Source organism: Lissotriton helveticus, chromosome 2_1, assembly GCF_964261635.1.
Source record: "Lissotriton helveticus chromosome 2_1, aLisHel1.1, whole genome shotgun sequence".
In the NCBI taxonomy this organism is placed as follows: domain Eukaryota; kingdom Metazoa; phylum Chordata; class Amphibia; order Caudata; family Salamandridae; genus Lissotriton; species Lissotriton helveticus.
Window position 1 is genome coordinate 1016929597 of NC_136059.1, and position 18252 is coordinate 1016947848.

Consider the following 18252-nt stretch of genomic DNA (forward strand, 5'->3'; position numbering starts at 1 on the left):
GGTGCCTGCGCAGGCACTGCTCCCATTGTAGGGATTAGGAATCCAACCACCGTCCCGACGGGATCTTTAATCCTGTCAGATACGGCGGTCCTACTCCCCACCTCTGCGGTCCGACCAGCGGCACTGTAATGTAGCACTTAGACCAATGCCCTAGATGGCGGGTAAACCGCCACTGACGGCATGCCGCTGGCATTCCACCCACCATCGTAATGAGGGCCTAAAACTCAATAGGGTATGGATACAAAAGGCAGTCTTGTCACGAGCAGGGACAAGCCACTCTTCATCTCACTCAATGGACCAAAGTACACTAGAGGCACAGTCCTGGGCCAGTTAATGCACCTCAAAACTCATGATAAATCCTTCGGGCCAGAGTACACCACTGCAACAGCGGTCAGAGGCGCACTAGCGGCTCTAAAAAGAAAGTCAGCCAGTACACTACCCTTATACACAATATAGGATGAATTACTAACACCCTGGAGGTGCAAACATCATATAATTCATGGCTATAAGCTGAGGAGCGTTTACCACCTCAATGATTTGAGTATCAATAACATCTTAAACAACAACATTATCCACATCATTCAATGATGCCACTCTGGAAGCTTCCTGGATAGAAGCTTCATAATTCCAGCTTGTTCATCTTGAATTCCACAGCAGAGACATTAATGTACTCAGTTAGCCTTCGGCCCTTCCATCGCATCAAAGACCACACTCAGTTGCTCATCTTCTAAAAGCAAACTCACATATTGTGAAGCAAATTAAAGAACGTAACTAATCCAAACTCACTTGAAGTTCATTGGACATTTCCATTCCAATTCAATGTATTGTGTTTGCTCGTCAATTATTAATGCACTGTTAAAAAATTGAAACATTTCATGACATTTTCAGAAAGAGCTAATAGTTTCAATCCACTCATTAGGAAAATAATTGTTTATGTGTTTTAATGGTTATTTTACTATATGGCAAACTAAAGAACTAATATATATTTTCAGAGAGATAAGGGATTATAAAACGATTCTTCACTATAGGCTGACACATGTCTATGATCAGAGACAAAAGTAGTCACCCAAAAGAAATTACCTAGGGCAAACCTCTTAAATTAAGGCTAGTATTCTGTGGGGACGTTTACAAGTAGTGCATACATCAGTACCTATATGAAATACAAAGGACAGATTTAGTAATACAATCTTGGAAGCACCATGGAGTAAACCCATAACTGTGCCTGTTAACAATTTTGTGTTTGGTAATCATAAAACTTGGAGATGTATTTTTTGGAATTGATCACTCACAGACCAATGTTTAAGGAGGGGTTCAATGCACCACAAAGACATACCTTAAGCCAGGACTTCTTCCGCATTTTAAGGCGCCCCATCCACATATCAGTGAGCAACATTTGTGTGCATGTGTGAGACACAAAGGGTCTTAGTGCTGAAGAAACAGCTAGCTTCAGACAGGTTGAATTACTCCAGTTTTTTAGTTCATATGTAAGGAGCTTCATAGCCATCTGCTCGTTTTGTTTGAATGCCTTGTCTAAGAGGTCCAGAGCAAGCTGACCAAATTCCCTATAAAAACAAAATAAAACGGCAGACATCAAAGACTGTTAATATTAATTGAACTCATCTCTCATCAGACAATTTGGAAGTATAGATATTCTGGTACAGACCAGATCTGCAGTGTGGCAAATTACATTTCTCACTTGAAACAGTGTTCTTCCAAAAGAGTTGAAATATTACAGTATAGTTTAGGCATGTCTAAATAGGAATACCTCATTATTTCTCCTTAATTACCCCATTCATCTAATTATTGACATTCTAAGTATATTTTGACCTTAACTGTGATTTTATAGTTGGGTTGGAGAGTAGGGAAGATGCTGGACCTGTGGATAAAATCACATCTTTGAACGCTCTGAATATTTCTTTCAGTATGTCGGCCAGTGAATGATACATAATTAACAGGGCATGGGTGAGAATGAATATTCCACCCTACAACAGCAGAATCACAAGTATTTGCATCAATACTGGACAAGGGATATAGCTGCCTCATCATCTTTCTCCATTTATTTGGGGGCTTCTATACCATTCGCTGTAAGAAACCTGCATTTTCTGCATGGCTCCCCCAGACTGTCCGTCTTTTTACAGCCCCCCTTTTTGCAGGACTTAAAACTCAGTTCACTGTTACCCCTGCTAAACAGGAGTAAAGTGTTTGTGCTTCCCCCTTAAACATAGTTAAAATGCCTTATTACCTAATTGACAAACTTAACTTGCGCTTAGTATATAGTGTAGAAAATGTACCCAGGGTCTGAAAGTTAAATGCGACCTGTAGACTGCAGCAACTACAGAGTGAGCATGTAAAAATGTATACCAGCCTACTATTGTAACCTGACTGGTGCAGTATAAAACCTCCAATGAGACCTGCCAAAATAATCCTTTATGAAAGGCAAACGCCGCCCTTTTAAATATAAATAAATCACCTCTATGCAGGCATTATAGCCCACAAGGTAGGGTAAATGGTTTTTACAAATGGAACATGTAGAAAAATAATGTACCCATGCCCTTACAGTGACAAGGCTCAAAAAACTATTTTTAGTGTTGCAGGACAAACTGTTTTGTACAGAACATATTACAATATTAATATAGCTATCTCAGGTTTGGAACTGTCTAGATAAATAATAAAACTACTATTATTAATAGTAATTAAAAGTGAAATTCAATGGTGAAGTCAGATTTTTAATAAGTATTGAAAAGCAGTAAGTTCACTTTACCCTGCATGACGGTCCAGGAGGCTAATTTGCTTTAGCTTTCCAGCAGATCTACAGCCTGCACTTAGCATTTAATGAGGTATGTCATTCCTCCCAGGGCCACACAATAGACCACTTTGATTGACAGGTCACTTGAATGGGCAGGGATGACTTCTACGAGCTCAGCTGGACATTCAGCATGGGGGCTGCTGCCCCCACTAATGTCAGAACAGTGTAAAATCCTACCTGAAAGGCCTGTTTGAGGCATGTGCAAAACGTTTTCACTCTTGAGAGTGATCAAACAGGACTAGATCACAATTCTCGTGTACCCCCTGCCTGGCTGCTGAAGGACCCTACATACCATATTTACGTATGTTGGCCAGCTACATTTGTGGGATTTTCTCAAAGATGACTGAACCAAAATTAATCAAAATGAAGAAGGCATTGAAATAGGCCTACCCCAGGCAATTTCTAAATATGTTATATATTAAATCAGCCTACTTTCAATTTTCTTAAATAAATATCCCTGTGTGAATTTCTATTCGAATCACTACTTTTAGAACTCCTCCTAGACATGTCCTCTTGCCTTTGAGTCTGTACTTTGAATTTTAAATCCTGTTTCTGAAAACATGGTGCAGATTGTTCAAGGAGAGCACAAACATTCTTAAAAAAGAAACAACTTTCCGTACATCATATTTTTTTAACATTAACTACATAGGCAAAAAAAAACATAAAATCAATAATTCACAAAACTGATATATCTGTGATTCCCTACCTCTGTATTAAAGATTAATAAGCGGTACACAGTTTAAGTGGCTCACTTTGATAACATGCATGCAGTTTGTAAGCTAACAATGTTACATGAATTTTAATTCCTTTTATTAACATAGCTTGTCTTTGTACAACTACTCCTTTTCTCCTTGTTTCTCCCTTTTCTTGGTGCTCCAGCGATACACGGCTATCACAGATGTTTATTCTATTCTGTTCTATACTATTCTGCTCATTTATATCCTATTTTATTTTAGTTACATAAAAATGTAATCTTATGCTACTCATTACACTTGGCTAAAGAGTAGCATTCATTCACTGAATTGGCATAAAGACATTCCTATTTGAATAATAGCATCATTTGGTAGTGTTGATATTTTGCAAAATAGTACTACTGTACGTCATCACTTAACTGACAGTTGTGAAAAATGCATTTCATTGGACAGAGAGAAAAAATTCTAACCATTATAAGATCTTTATTAACTGAAGTGAAGGGAGAACTCCTACTTTGAGTACTTCTTCAACTCTTCAGAAGTGTCATCCACCATGTTACTCTGCTTTGCTTCATGTGCCATTGCCCGGTACAGTTTACATGCCACCACTGCCTTGACCATAGCCTCCTCTCCATGCTGCCAGAAGAACATTGCCATCTTCTGCCTTTTCATCAATACTGCCCATACCAATAGGTCATTGTAAGGGTAGATAAAGCCTGCTGGCTCATTGTCCTCAGAGAAATTTAATTCCTCTTTTGACTTCTTCCTGGACTTGTGCAGACCAGTGCTCTTTTCCTGAAAATAGATGCAAGGTGCATTAGAAAGTTTAAACTAAGTGCAAACTAACAAGACATCTTGAATGCATTGTTTTTTTAAACAGACTTTTAAATTTAGGACTCACATGAAATCTGTTCTGATACATATTAGAGTAAGTGTTGATGAATAAAACACTTTTGAGATCTCCATATACAGGGATCTGGATTCTACCCCGTCCACTCAAATGAAATGGTCTTCATTCATGTATCCACCTTCACCTTTGGTTAACACAACTAATTGTCTTCCATTTTTTATCATCCTCGACCTTTATGCTGCCTTCAATACCACAGTAATCTTGGTACAACTTAATAAAGCAGTGACAGCTGTAAATTGCTTCTAATCTGACCTCTCCAGAAGTTCATTCTTAGTGTCCTGGTGTCCAATCAGTCAAGGTTCAGGCATTCCTTGTGATGTTGCTTCCCAAGATTCGGTATTTGGTCCCATGCTATACTCCCACTATGTTTCTTGCCTGAGTAAAATCATCTACTGATTTGACTGTTTCTATTGCTAATGTGCTGATAACTTTCACATATTCACATATGGGGGCAAAATATCTTTGATAGCCTTAAAGCTCTTTATCACTACAACTCACTTCCTTTTCATTTTATGTAAAAATAGAAATCTTCTCTTTCCCTGCCTCCAACAACGTTCCTCCCTCTACTACTCTGATTGAATCCTCCCTGACTCCTCACTTGCTATGCCAGTGCCAGAATTTTGGACTCCTCACTGATTCACAAATAAGACTGGACTCCTTATTTCATTGCCTGTCAGCAGCCCAATATCAGCAGTATTAAATGTGAAAACACAGGCCCACCTTCCTTCCAGCACTGGAGGAAAGTGCACTTGTGGCGAGTAATCTAAACTACAGCTACAACTTGCTCATGGACCTCATCAAATAAACCCTCATTCCAATAAACACGTTTATCAACTTTGCAACTCAACAGTTTGCTACACTTTTTGCAATTATCCCATCTCCCCTTGCTTGCTCAAAAAAGGCTGGCACTCAGCTCGCAGCTGATCCCAACACAAACTACTGACACTGGTCTTTTAAACTATTAGTGACATGCCCCCACTGTAAGCTGCCAATATCCCACATTTCTAAACAGCCTTATAAAGACATCATATAAATCTGACATCCTATACATATGGACTAAACATCAGGTCCTCCTGATCCTCAAATTTGATAGCCATGATTTAAATTGTGTAGCAAAATATATATATATATACATATACATATATATGTATATAAAACATATATATATATATATATATATATATATATATATATATATATATATATATATATCACAAGTGGGCTCAATTTCGCAGGTGTAAAAGTGCTCTCGGTGGTGTGATCCTCTTAAGCAATAGAGCCACGCTGTGTTTATTTATCACTCTTCCAGTGGATAGAAATGACCCGCACTCACGGGTGAATTCCCAATCTTTATGCTTTAATGAAAATCCAGGCTGTAAACAATACGATCCACATTCGATATACAGCATTTACGTAATACCACAAATACTGATATTTTTTATACTTTTTTTATTTCTACATTTTTCGTCATTTCCACCCACATCATTTCCAAACATACATACGAGGTGTCGTATTATGTATTTAAAAAGTGAAAAAACGTGAGTAACAATATATAAACTTTTGGTAAAAACCCATATTATATAATGACCATTATGAAATGATTTAAATATCATACCTATATAGTTTTTGAAAAAAACAATCAATAATTATTAGTCGTGATTGACTTCATTTAGTGCATGTTGGGATCAGTAGTTTTTGAATGTTTTTCTTTTGGTTACATGTCACATTAATTATACAATCTTTTCAACATGTGTGCTGTTATTTATATATAAGAATTATGCCCTCTGGTGGGCCTGTACTCTAGCAAGATGTCCATTCATGGTGACCCTTACTTTAATAATATTCTCATTTATTCATCGTGTGTCAAATTCTTTTTGTTTTTACTGATTCCCGTCAGCATGATGGTAAATCTCGGCTAGATTAGTTATAGTATTCCTATTGATGTTTCTCTGACATTTATGTCCTCTAGTGGGCTTGCATTCAGCTAAATACCTGATCCTAGCATCTCTTCATACCTGAGCAAGATTGTGTCAATTGTTTCATTGATGGTATAAACCTTAGGTTTTGCCAATCAAATAAAGTGCATAATTCCAGTGCAAATCACACAACATCTATTAGGAAAATTGTAAAAAAAAAACATAAAAGCATCCGGTGAAAAAATAATAAACAAAACAGTTAATAGTCGAAGAAGTTACAACTATTATCCATGCCACTTATAAATGAATATATAATTATTCATCCAGATTCAGTCAACAAGGTGCTAATATTCTCAGATTAAGTATATGACAAGATTCCCTTTGTCGTAGCTTTCGCTCTCGATCTCCTCCTGATTCATTTGGTTCACTTTGTTCAATTGCATAGCATTTTAATTTCTTCCAATCACTTTGGTGATATGTTTCCATGTGTTTTGCCACCTCATTGCTCCGAGCTTTATTTATAGTTGCTCTCACATGTTCTAGCATCTGCTTTTTCAATTCACAGACTGTACTTCCTAAATTTTGTAGAATGCAAGGACATTCTATGACGTATATTACAAATTGACTTTTGCACGTAATATGTTGTTTGATTTTCCATTTTTGATTTGTCACTAAAGTGACCTCTTGTTTGTTAACTGCTATTTGATGAACATTGCATTTATTACATCTAGGAAAGCCTGAATGTGTAAGCCAGCAAGTAGGTATATTTTTCTTAAAGTGACTGTACATTAGGGAGTCCTTTAGATTTTTTGCTCTTCTAAATGTTACATTTGGATGATTTACCACTATTTTGCCACTGGTGAATCCAGTTTTAGAATGTTCCAAAGTTTTCTTAGAATTCTATATTTTTTTCTCCTCTGCGGAGTATGTAGTAATTAATCTTATGGGACCATCCTTTTTAGTTTCCTTCTCCTTATTTTTTAATATCGATGTTCTTGATATGTTTCATTTTCATTATTCCTATTTTGATTACATGTTTTTGTATCCTCTTTATTACAAAAGGCTTATGCTAAAAAGTCCAACGGCCCACTGTCAAAGGACTGAAAGTGTCAAAGAAGAACCAACACAAAAGCACCTAGTAGTTATATGGACATAGACTCTCAATGTATAATGGAATATTGTATTATCTAGTCTTGTGATTATTAGGTTTCCTTGTCACCTACATACCTTTCTCTCCTTTCTCTTTCTCTATCCTATGCAAAAATTTGAATAATACTAATAATATTACTACTAAAAATAGTACCTTAATAATAATTACTATGTATTTTTACTACTTGTTATTATAGTAATAATATGTATATTAATATTAATTATAATACCTCTCAGTCCCCTACCACATGAATACCGTTCCTTTTAAGCTTATGGTAATTCTCTCCTTATCACTATTCTAAACAGTCTTAAAAAGACGCATAATGTATCTGAAATCCTGCATATGTGGACTAAACCTCACATCCTATTGCCTCTCAAATTAGACAATCATACTTTAAAATGGGTATATAATAATAATGATAATAATAAGGATATTAAAAAATTTCTGATGACTGTCTCTACTAAGGACACCCCTTTTAACCTCTTCGCCGCTGGGCTAATTCCCCGGCGGTGCGGAGGGGAGGGGGCAGTGCGCGGCGCCACGGTGCTTGTGACGAGCTCGGCTCGTTACGTTGCACGGTGGTGCTGTGCTCATGACATACGCCCGTTTCTTTAGAATGCTCAGCACAGCAGGGGAATTATCCCCGCGTGGGAGTGCTGCGGCGGTCAAGACGAGCTCAGCTTGTCATGAGCACAGCGCCACTGTGCCTCATAACGAGCTATTACCTATTAACAGTAATGTTATTGGTAGTGATATGCATCATATACTTATCTTGTTCGGATTTATGCTTCTTTTTGTATTAGGTATCATCGTACAATAGAAAAGCGGAATCCTAAAATAATTGAAGCATGCAGTGTCTTAGAAGTCACAGGGTTACTAAATCCACAAAAATCATGTTTTTAATGCAAGCCCAAATCATAGGTTTTGGTGCAAAATGTACAGGCACAGCAAATGGAGAATAAGCTCTTGGACCCTAAAGTGCTTTATATTGTCCAAGTGAAAACAGTGATGATGTGTGCTTGTATTTGTATATAAGCAATCTCACCTAATCCTTCTCTTTCACACCCTGCACCTTTGGCATTTCTTTAAACATTTTTGGTTTACCTGTACGATAGTTGTATAAGTGAATTATTTTAGACCATTCAATTGGAAAAAAGAACTGGGAACTGGAAAAGTGGGAAACCCTCAAAATTGCACTAACTAACAACGATCTGAAGACCATCTGGGCAACAGTTAGTGCAGGCAATAACCAAGGGAGGTCAGCCATTGAACCAAATATATCGTCTGAAGCTTGGTAGAATCACTTCCGCTCCCTGTATAATAGCATGGCACCTATAACCACAAATGATGATCCCTTGCCAGCATCCTTTGCTGAGGAGGTAGCCACAGAGGTCACCCTGTCTGAAGTCATAAATGCCATTAACAAGCTCTCTAGCAATAAAGCACCGGGCTTAGACAAAATACCAGGGGATCTTTTTCGGGAGGAACTGAAAGTATGTAGACTGTATTTATGGTCCCTATTTAATGCAAATATGAACTGGATGGATCCCCCTGACACTTGGCGAGTGGCAAAAATTGTCCGGGTCTTCAAAAAAGGCTGTCCCCTCCTGCCTACAAACTATAGGCCTAATTGACATATCCCAGAAACTTTTTGCCTGAGTAGTTCTTGACCGCCTACAGGCGTGGATAGAAGAAGAAGAGATCCTGAGTCCATAGCAAGCCGGCTTCAGAAAGAATACTTCCACCATTTACCAGCTATTCAGGCTTCAACTCCTGTACTGGAAAAGGGTGGCCATAGAGGGTGGTAGCCTCTTTTTAATATTTGTAGATCTGAAGTCGGCTTTTGATCTTGTTGCCAGGAGCAAACTCTGGGATGTGCTTAGAGACTTGAGGATCCCACCTTATCTCCTCAGTATGTTAGTAAGGCTCCATGAAGATACCTTTGCCCAAGTAAGGTTTGGGAAACACAGTGAATTAACACCCCGCTTTCCCGTTGGTAAGGGAGTGCAGCAGGGCTGTGTGCTCGCTCCTACCCTCTTCTGCCTCTTCATTAATGGACTCATAGAGCAGCTCAGGGAGGTGAAGGACAATGATGCCCGAGGCTAGCTTCTGGTAGGGTCCCTGCGATGATGTTCGCTGATGATACCCTCCTACTCTCAAAGTCCCCCATGGGAATCCAGCGTATTCTTGACAGCTTCTACGCTTTTTGTAAGATCCACAGGCTGGAGATTAATACATCAAAGACCAAATATATGGTCTTCAACCCTGCCAACAAGTCTCGCTCCCACCCATCTTTACATGGTACACCACTGGAAAGAGTGTCGGTCTTTGATTACCTGGCCGTTATTCTTACAGAGCATCTGGAATGGGGGCCCCAGATGACCAAGGCAAGCCATAAGCTAGCGCAGACGGTGGGAGGGCTTATGAAACTTTATAGAACCTCTACATTTCAACCTGCAGGGCCAGTGGTTAAATCTACAAAACCCAAGCTAGGGTTGCTACAATGTATGGGGCGGAATTGTGGGGTCGTTGCTCTACTATCAGCTTGAACAAAGTTGAGAACAACTTAATGAGACAGTTGTTAGGTCTCCCCCCCAGCACACCCCTCATTCCCCAACACTTGGACTTTGGCATTAGGCCTATTTATTAAGAGATAGCTCTTAGACCCCTAACCTACAGGCGGCGGCAATGGGTGACCCCGGAACTGGCCACACATCAAGCTAAGCTTAAAAAGATATTGAACAACTCGGGCTCTGCTAAGTTACCCTGGTTCAAACATATTAAGGTTCTTTGTAGTAACCTGGAAAAAGTTGAATTTTGGAAATAACCAGAAGAATCATGCCCATCAACTTCACGGCTGGAACTGATAAGATCTTATATAACGCATACATTATCAGTCATCCAAAGTTCGTCCTATGGCCGATTGAAGGCTGATTTTATCCAAATTAAAGACGAATATTAAATGGAGTCCTTTTTGGATGACATCCAACTTAGTTTGGCTAGAAAACTGTATATGTAGTTTAGAATGGGGATTCTGCCGCTTCGCGGTTTCACTAATAAATGGTCCTAATTTCATTCTGATGGATGCCCTGCCTGCAGTCACAAGGAGGAGACAGATTTGCATGTCCTCTTCTTCTTTCCCGCCTGCAGATCAATACGCCAGCGCTGGCTTATCCAACTATCCAAGAATCTAGGTTTTACGCAATGCGCTGGCTCATACAGAGTTCTAAAATATGATACTCACGGCCTCACTGTCATTGCTGTTTCCGGCTTCTTAAATTCCATGTGGCACGCTCGGCGGACCTTCTTAAACTAGAAATTATGTCTCTATTATTTTGCACATATCTTTACTGTTTTAATTTGGGACAGTTGCCAAATTTTATTTGTTTTAATTGTTAACAGACTTATTTGCACCTGCACTTTAATAAAGAATCATGTCTGGGTTGGTGGAGAATTCAAACATGTATTTCAAATTAGGTTCATTCATCTTCAAATGCACAGTTTTCTTTCTATACATTGGCATACATAGTAGTTCTATGATGGGGTACTATCCATGATTTAAATGTATATATTGTCCTTTTTATATTGCTATGACCTGTACTTTTATGGTCCTTGAGACCGAAATAAAGTTATTAAATGGAATGGAATTTTTATACCCTTCTCTTTGTGTCTAGGTCTATATTTTTTTCTGATATTAAATACATGTGTTTAATTAGTTAATAATTAGTCATGTGGGCAATGTGCTTAGATCTAGACATAATGGGCATACAATCTACTATGTAATTATAATAATACTGCTATTTGACCATCTGGGCATGTAAAAAACATTCCTTTCAAGTCAGGTTTCTAGTTTTTGAAGATTTAAGATCGTGCATGAAAGACAATGCTAGGCTTACTATTAGAGCTCGATGACCACGCTTTAAAAGTGGCTGTAGAATTTCTGTTGCACTGATGTTATCTATCTATCAGCCACATTTGACACTGTCAATAATTCCAGCCCAATCGGGTGCTCAGCTGACGAGCTAGTTCCGCTCTTATGATATAGATTTCAAATGAGGTTGGTTTCACTTTCCCTTCCCAAAGCACTACTTTGACTTGTTGTTTACCCTAGGACCCCCAACTATTCCTTCTTTTTTTACGTTTATTTTCTGCCTCTGGTCTGTTTCATATGTTCTTTTGTGCTTCCAGCTATACTGATTACACCAATGTTCTTCCTCTATGACTCAGAACAAGCCAATTACTTGATTGAATGGTTGTGTAGATGGGCAGGCCTCCCCCTGCAGAACTTTGAAAATTGATACATTTGAGGAATGAACAGCATTGCACCCTGACTCCTATGCACAATATCAAACTTGTTCAAAGTTACCAATTGCCCTTCAGGCCATATGGGTTGATGGTATCCGTTTCTTGCAATTACCAGTTCTGGAGAGAATTATCTTGCCTTTGCATCTCAGTTTTCATAAATCTGGGTATGATGAAGGTGTGAACTATGAACATGTATTTTTCTCCCAGTTCCAAGCATTTAAACTGCAGCTGTCACAGGTCCAAGGATATTCAACTATATTGCTCACTGTTTGCTGAGACTGTCCTGGCTCCTACAGAGTTCACTTTAAAATATGTGCAACAGAAATTCCAAAATCAAGGCCTACCTTTCTTCTAGGAAATACTAAAACTCTCAATTTGGAAAACAACAGGTGGTTTTTCTACAATGAAGATTGACCAAAAAGTGGCAGATAACACAATTTTGAATAACACAAGAAAAAACGTCTTGTTTTCAAGGTAATGTAAGATGGAATCTACTAATATCCCTAAGAAGTGGAGCATGAATAGTTTATAAAGGTGATTGTTGCAGTGCATGTGAAAATATGTAACTAAAATGTGATTTAGAATTGGCTACCGGGACACAAAACAATTTTATTAGGCGCTGTCCAGGTGTCAAGAATAAAACAGCGTGTCTGCAGTTTCAAACAAATAACTGCAATGGTCCAATTCAATGGCAGGTCTACATGTTTCAGCCTCTTGATCCTAATCCGATCAAGGCTTTCATCAGGACCTAGAAGTAATATCGCTACTGCAAATAGTGAAATTGTGCAAAACACGTACAGTCTCAATAAAGTGGTTGGTTCGAAACAACCTACATTCACCAGTGATTCAAAATTTGTGACCAAATGTCACAGGAGTATTGGACCTCCCCTTCCAGCTCACGTCCGGCCAGGGGTACCGACGGACATAGCGGTGCCTCACTTCCTGAGCGGATGCCAGGTGAGGTGGGGAGTGCTCCTGCATAAAGACGGGAATGAGTCCAATACTCCTGTGACATTTGGTCATGCTCCACCTCTGAGGGATCTTAGTAGATTCCATCTTACATTACCTCGAAAACCTCAGTGAGCTCCCTTCCTCTGTTGAGAAGGTTTTAGCCGTTGGTTGCACTAGGATTTGCAACTAAGAGGAGATTCCAGATGATGAAGTATGCCACTTCGGTGGGTGATGGGATTCCGTCCTCTTTAAGAGGACTTCTTTAATCAATTTGTTTTTTTATTTCTGTTAGTGCTCAGTTCTTTTAGACCCACGTTTTTTCTTCTTGTGTTATTCATGGTTTAGAGTGGGGATGACATTACATTTGGTCTTTAAAATATTGTCCCTAGGACCCCCTGTTTAAATATTTTGTGGTATAGGTAACACAATTTACCAAGGAGAAAGAAGCTAATAAGATCCAGAGAACAATAAACCCAAGTAAAGAATGCCTATCCTTCCAATGTATGTATACCGACTGGCTAAATTTTCAACAAAAGGTACAGTTATCAAATGTTGGAATCCATGCCTGGAGCCCGGATCACTCCAATGCATGATGTAACCCATGAAAAACGGCCTTGTTTTGCTCTAGTTGCTCTACTTAATTCATGCAACCCTAACTAAAAAATAACAGGCACAGTCAAGGTTCAATAAGGCAAAACATTAATCCAGCTTGGGGAGGTTTCAATAGTCAGGGAGCTTTCACAGTCCACATATGCAAGATTGCATTCTGAACCTGAAAACAGATAGATATGGGTAAATGTATGTATTTTCTACAATGTACAAAGTTTGGTGAAAGGCCTCGTTTCTGAAGAACCTTAAAGGGGGTTATTTGGTGAATAATATCACAATAGGTTTTACAACACAAACAAAGCATTCAGGAGCCATTTTTGTTGGTTATTGTTCATGATGTAAGATTGTGTGAGAGGGCCAACATTTTTCTTTCCATTGGATGACCCCTTTAAAGTAGTTCAATTAAGACCAATGATGCATGTAACTGAGTGATAACCTATATAGAATCCAACAGCTTAGATTACAATGTGACAAAAAGCATCAACCTTATATGTGTTAGATTGGGCAGCGAGGCAGGTATTTCAAGTCAACCATTTTCCCTGAAACTTACATAGAACCCCAACCACATACTATTAAAGTTGATACTTCTTGGAACATGTGGCTCTTTTACGTTGATATATTATTCATCATCAAGCCCAAGTACTGAGAGGCTCTAAATATAGAAAATCAGTTAAAAAATTTAAAGTCTGTCTATTGCCAATTACAATTTGTATTAGGAGGAGCAGCCATAGGGCTGTGAAAGATTTGATCCTTACTTCATCATAGTTGTTAGACTTGGGCCTTAGGGCAGGTTCACCCCGAATCTTTTTGCCTTTATTTGTGACCCTGTGTAGTGATTTTTGGGTCTTGGCGCACTTTTTCCCTGTGTCCCAGAGTGAAAGTGCGTGCGTGTAGTATGGCTGGCCTGCTCTCCCATAGGAATGCATGGGGAGTGTGTGTGCCCTGGTAGTTCCTGATGTGTGGGGAGTGCAGGCTCGAGTTTAGTATGTATGAACTCGTGAGAAGGAATGCTGCGCAATGGTATGTGCGGCTTGTATGTGTCTAGAAGGGAAGTGCTACTTCTGGACATTGATGTATGTGTGCAGTGAGGATAGTGGAGCGTGATTGGCTGGAGCTGGCTGGCATGCCAGGCTCCAGGAAGTCTGGATGGGTCTGCCCGGTGGTGAGTGTGAGATCAGCATGAGTGATGTGTGGGAGGAGTAGATCTGTGTCCTGGATGGGCTGGGTTTTTCCCCACACAATGCTGGCTCCACCCCCCTGTGGTTTGTCTAATGACCCAAGCCTCCCCAGTGAATGAAAGGGGTGGTTGGGCCATCAAGGGTACTCCCAAGCCAGCTGGAACTGGTTTCCCCCCACCCTGCACCTCCTAACAAAGGAATTCATGGTATAAAAATGGGGCTGTGTCCCCACAGAAATTGTTCTACTTTTGGATCCTTGCCAGAGGGGGCTGTTGCTGCTGCTGGGGCCAGGAGGACCGCCACTTGGGGTGTCTCCCTGCCTGGAGACCCAGTGTGCTGGCTCTGGCCCTGCCTTGCCCCCCTGCCTACCTCCAGACCCTGCTGGAGCCTTTGTTTTACTCTTAGCGCTTGGGAGCGCTTTATCTTTACCCCTAGCGCTTGGAAGCGCTTATTTGCCTGCTAGCGCTGTGGAGCGCTCTATTTTGGTTATAGCGCTAGGAGCGCTTTATTTTCACCCAGCTCTGCCTTCTGGCGCCTCGGAGTGCCGAAATTGACATAGCGCGCAGAGCGCTGTTACTTTCCTGCCAAGCGGCTGCCACGCCGCATTTGCCCATTTTTATTGATTGAAGCCGGTGCCCACCCGGCATTGGCCGCCCGTGATCACCGCCGCAGCCCAGGAGCATCGAGAACCGTTGCCGGGCCGCTGCCTAGTGCGACCCGGAAGTCCCGCCTCCGTATCCCCAGGGCCGCGCTGCCATTGGCGGCCCCAGGGGAAGTCAGGCAGAGTGCGGCAGGACAAGGCCAGGCGGAGACGAAGGAAGCAGCCGGACGAGTCCCCGAGGCTCCCCGAGTGTGGAGAGAGGAGCCCTGCAAGGAGACCGGCAGCGAGTGCTTCCCCGCCTCCGCAGACCCTGCGAGACCCGGTGAGTGAGGGACAGGGTCTTTTGAATTTAGAGTGGCCCCGGTTGGCAGCGGGCCACTCCGAGAACCTGGGGCATTTGAGTTCCTGCGTCCACGAGGGCGCCGGGCGCCTTGTGTGATTTATGAGCCCCGAGAGGCTCTTGGGGGGCATTGGCAGTTGTTCCTGAGTCCCCAGCCGCGGGACTCCAACGTCGCCCCATAGGTGCTTGAGGCCCACAGCGCCCAGTTGTATTTAGAGCCCAGAGAGGCTCTGGGGGGCATTTCATTGTTGGAGAGCGCTGAAGCTCTTAAGGGCCACTTACTGTGCTCTAGGGCCCCGAGAGGCTCAGTGTCCCATTTTTGTTTTGCGTGCTCACAGAAGCTCGAGGAGGCAGTGCTTTGTTCTACAGAGCCTGAGAAGGCTCACAGCGCCCACATTTGTTCTAGAGCCCCAGAGAGGCTCTTGGGTGCCACCTGTGTTCTTGAGCCCACGAGGCTCCAACGTGTGCCCATCTGTGATTTACAACTGTCCAGCACTTAGTGGACAGTTGCTACGTTTAGGCTGTTGTTCTGTGCTGCCTGCGCAGACCTCCCTGACACTGAGACTCAGGGCATTCCGCCCCTTTCGAGGCCAGTTGGCCTGAGGGACATTTTGAGTGTTGTGCTACATGCACCCTGCGCATTGTGATTTCTTTGCTATATGATTCTTGCGCAAAAGTTCTAACCTGCACCTCTGAATGTGTTTTAATGTTACATGTGCAATTCTTGTTTATTATTACCTTTGCTAAAAGTGACCTGCTTAGGTAATTCTTTATGTGTTTATCCCCTTTGCTAAAAGTGACCTGCTTAGAGGATTGGTTGTGTCATTACCTTTGCTAAAAGTGACCTGCTTAGGTAGTGCCTTGTTCTTTTATTCCCCTTTGCTAAAAGTAACCTGCTTAGAGGAATGTTGATGTTTGATTGCCTTTGCTAAATGTTACTTGCCTAGGTGATTATTTTAGGTTTCCTTCCCCCTGCGTGATTTCCCTACAGAGACTAGGGTGGCGTAGGAGGTGATAGGTTTTCCTTCCATAGGTCCTGATGATAAGGTCCTAGCTCCCTGCGTGATTTCCCTACAGAGACTAGGGTGGCGTAGGAGGTATTTTCCCTTTACCAGTAGTTACTGGTTGTATGCTACATTTACTATTTCTGGGTTACAGTCATTGTATGTTGATGTGCTAAAGTGTTATACCTACAAGTATTATTTCTAACAAGTGCATACCCCTGACAGTGGTCCAGGTGGCCCTGTCCTGTACATAATCCCTTGTAAATCTTGCCCGTGCCTGTTGGCACATTGTAAAGTGTGTGTGTTATCTAATGTGTTCTTATTATTATAATACAAAGGCTATTTTTGATATAACCTTGTGTGGAGTTTCCTTTGTGGTGGGCCTTTGGTTGTTGTCGCTGGGGTGCGCGCGCAAACGCTTTACACATCGCCTCTGAGATTAGCCTTGCTGCTCGCGCCACGTTACCTAGAGGGTGAGCGGGGGTTATCTTGGTGTGTGACTCCCTAGCCCTGACTTTAGAAATGGTGATCCCTGACTGACCTCGACGCGAGTCTTGGCCGGCCAGGGTCCCGTTTCTAACATTGGTGGCTAGCGGTGCGGATTGGACTTGCGTTTGCGCTGTACCACAGTGGCGACAGGCCACACTTCAAAACTCTGCAATTTTAGATAACCACATTTTTGGGATTATTGTTTTTAGGGAAGTTCAGTTTTGCTTCTCCTGAAAGGTGTCATTTGTATTTTGTCCAGTACCTTGTTCCCCGCCCTGCTCCCAGAGTTTGGTACCTGTGTCGCTAGTGGTCAGGTTGAGATAATCAGGGGTGGTAGAAACTGCCTTACCAGTCCGAGGGGAGGGTTGTGTGTGAATGAGTGTGTGTTACGCTGGACAGTGGAGTGCAAGTTCTGAGATAGGAATCTTGCTGAATTGTGTTAATTGTGTACTCCTGTTTAGCTCAGACCCCCAGGTTCCCTGTGTGATCTCGTCTCTAGAACGTCTGCCAAAATGGAGCCTGTTTTTGATCTCAGTGATCTAGTTTGGTACAGTATGCAGGAGTTGGAAAGGTTCTGTAGAGAGAGAGACATAGGGGTGGATGAGTCAGATACTGAGAACCAACTTAGGAACCACCTGATCCAATGGTATAAGGATCAAAGGGATCTTGAGCGCAGCGAGGAAAGGGACCAGGCCACATGCCATGAGGGTGGTGAGTCTGTGGGGAGCCCTGAAGATTCTGATGAAGAATGTGAGTTGGATGATGACAGTGGTTGGGCCCCAGCAGATAGTGAGGACCCCATAGGTAGGGAGTCCCTTGCTGGGCCCAGTGTCAGTACCAGCGCCCCATCCCTTGTCCTGTCCCCAGAAGAGTGGGAAGATAGGGAGAAAGAAAGGGAGCACCAGTTAGCGATGGAACAGCTCATGTTAGAGCATGCCCAGGCTATGGCGCAGCTAGAGATCGAAAGACTCTTAGCGCAGGAGAGGATAGAGGTGGAGAGAAGGGCCATCATCCGTGAGAGAGCAGCCCTAGAGGATAGACTCTCCCCTGCGCACAGTTGTAATTGTCTGGATTCCCCAGAGAGGGTGGAGTCCAGTGGTGGCAGCTTTTTAAATATAAGTGTAGACAGTCCCACTCTCAGTTCCCCGAGTATGGTGCCTGTTTTCCCAGAAGAGGAGTTAAGGTTGAGATTCAGGAATCTTAGAAAACTGCCTCACCAGTCTTGGGAAGATTTTGAGGACGAATGTTGTGGGACACTGTTTGATTGGGTAAAGGTTCACACGGAAGATGATTTTGACATC

The 18252-nt window shown here is 41.7% G+C and overlaps 1 protein-coding gene across 2 annotated transcripts in view; it reads right to left on the reverse strand.

The window, feature by feature from the left end:
• Nucleotides 1-18252, reverse strand: part of TRPM6 (transient receptor potential cation channel subfamily M member 6) — a 730325-nt gene that overhangs the window by 324744 nt on the left and 387329 nt on the right. Inside the window, exons 16-17 of one of the 2 annotated variants that reach the window (XR_013607100.1) lie at nucleotides 3969-4293; nucleotides 1334-1562 (exon numbers count right to left, since the gene is read on the reverse strand). Coding sequence is in view for 1 of the 2 variants with exons in the window: in XM_078675782.1 (XP_078531908.1) it covers nucleotides 1334-1562; nucleotides 4013-4293 (510 nt within the window). In the remaining variant the exon portion in view is untranslated. The remainder of the gene's footprint in view (nucleotides 1-1333; nucleotides 1563-3968; nucleotides 4294-18252) is intronic. The other variant, XM_078675782.1, reaches the window with a different exon arrangement.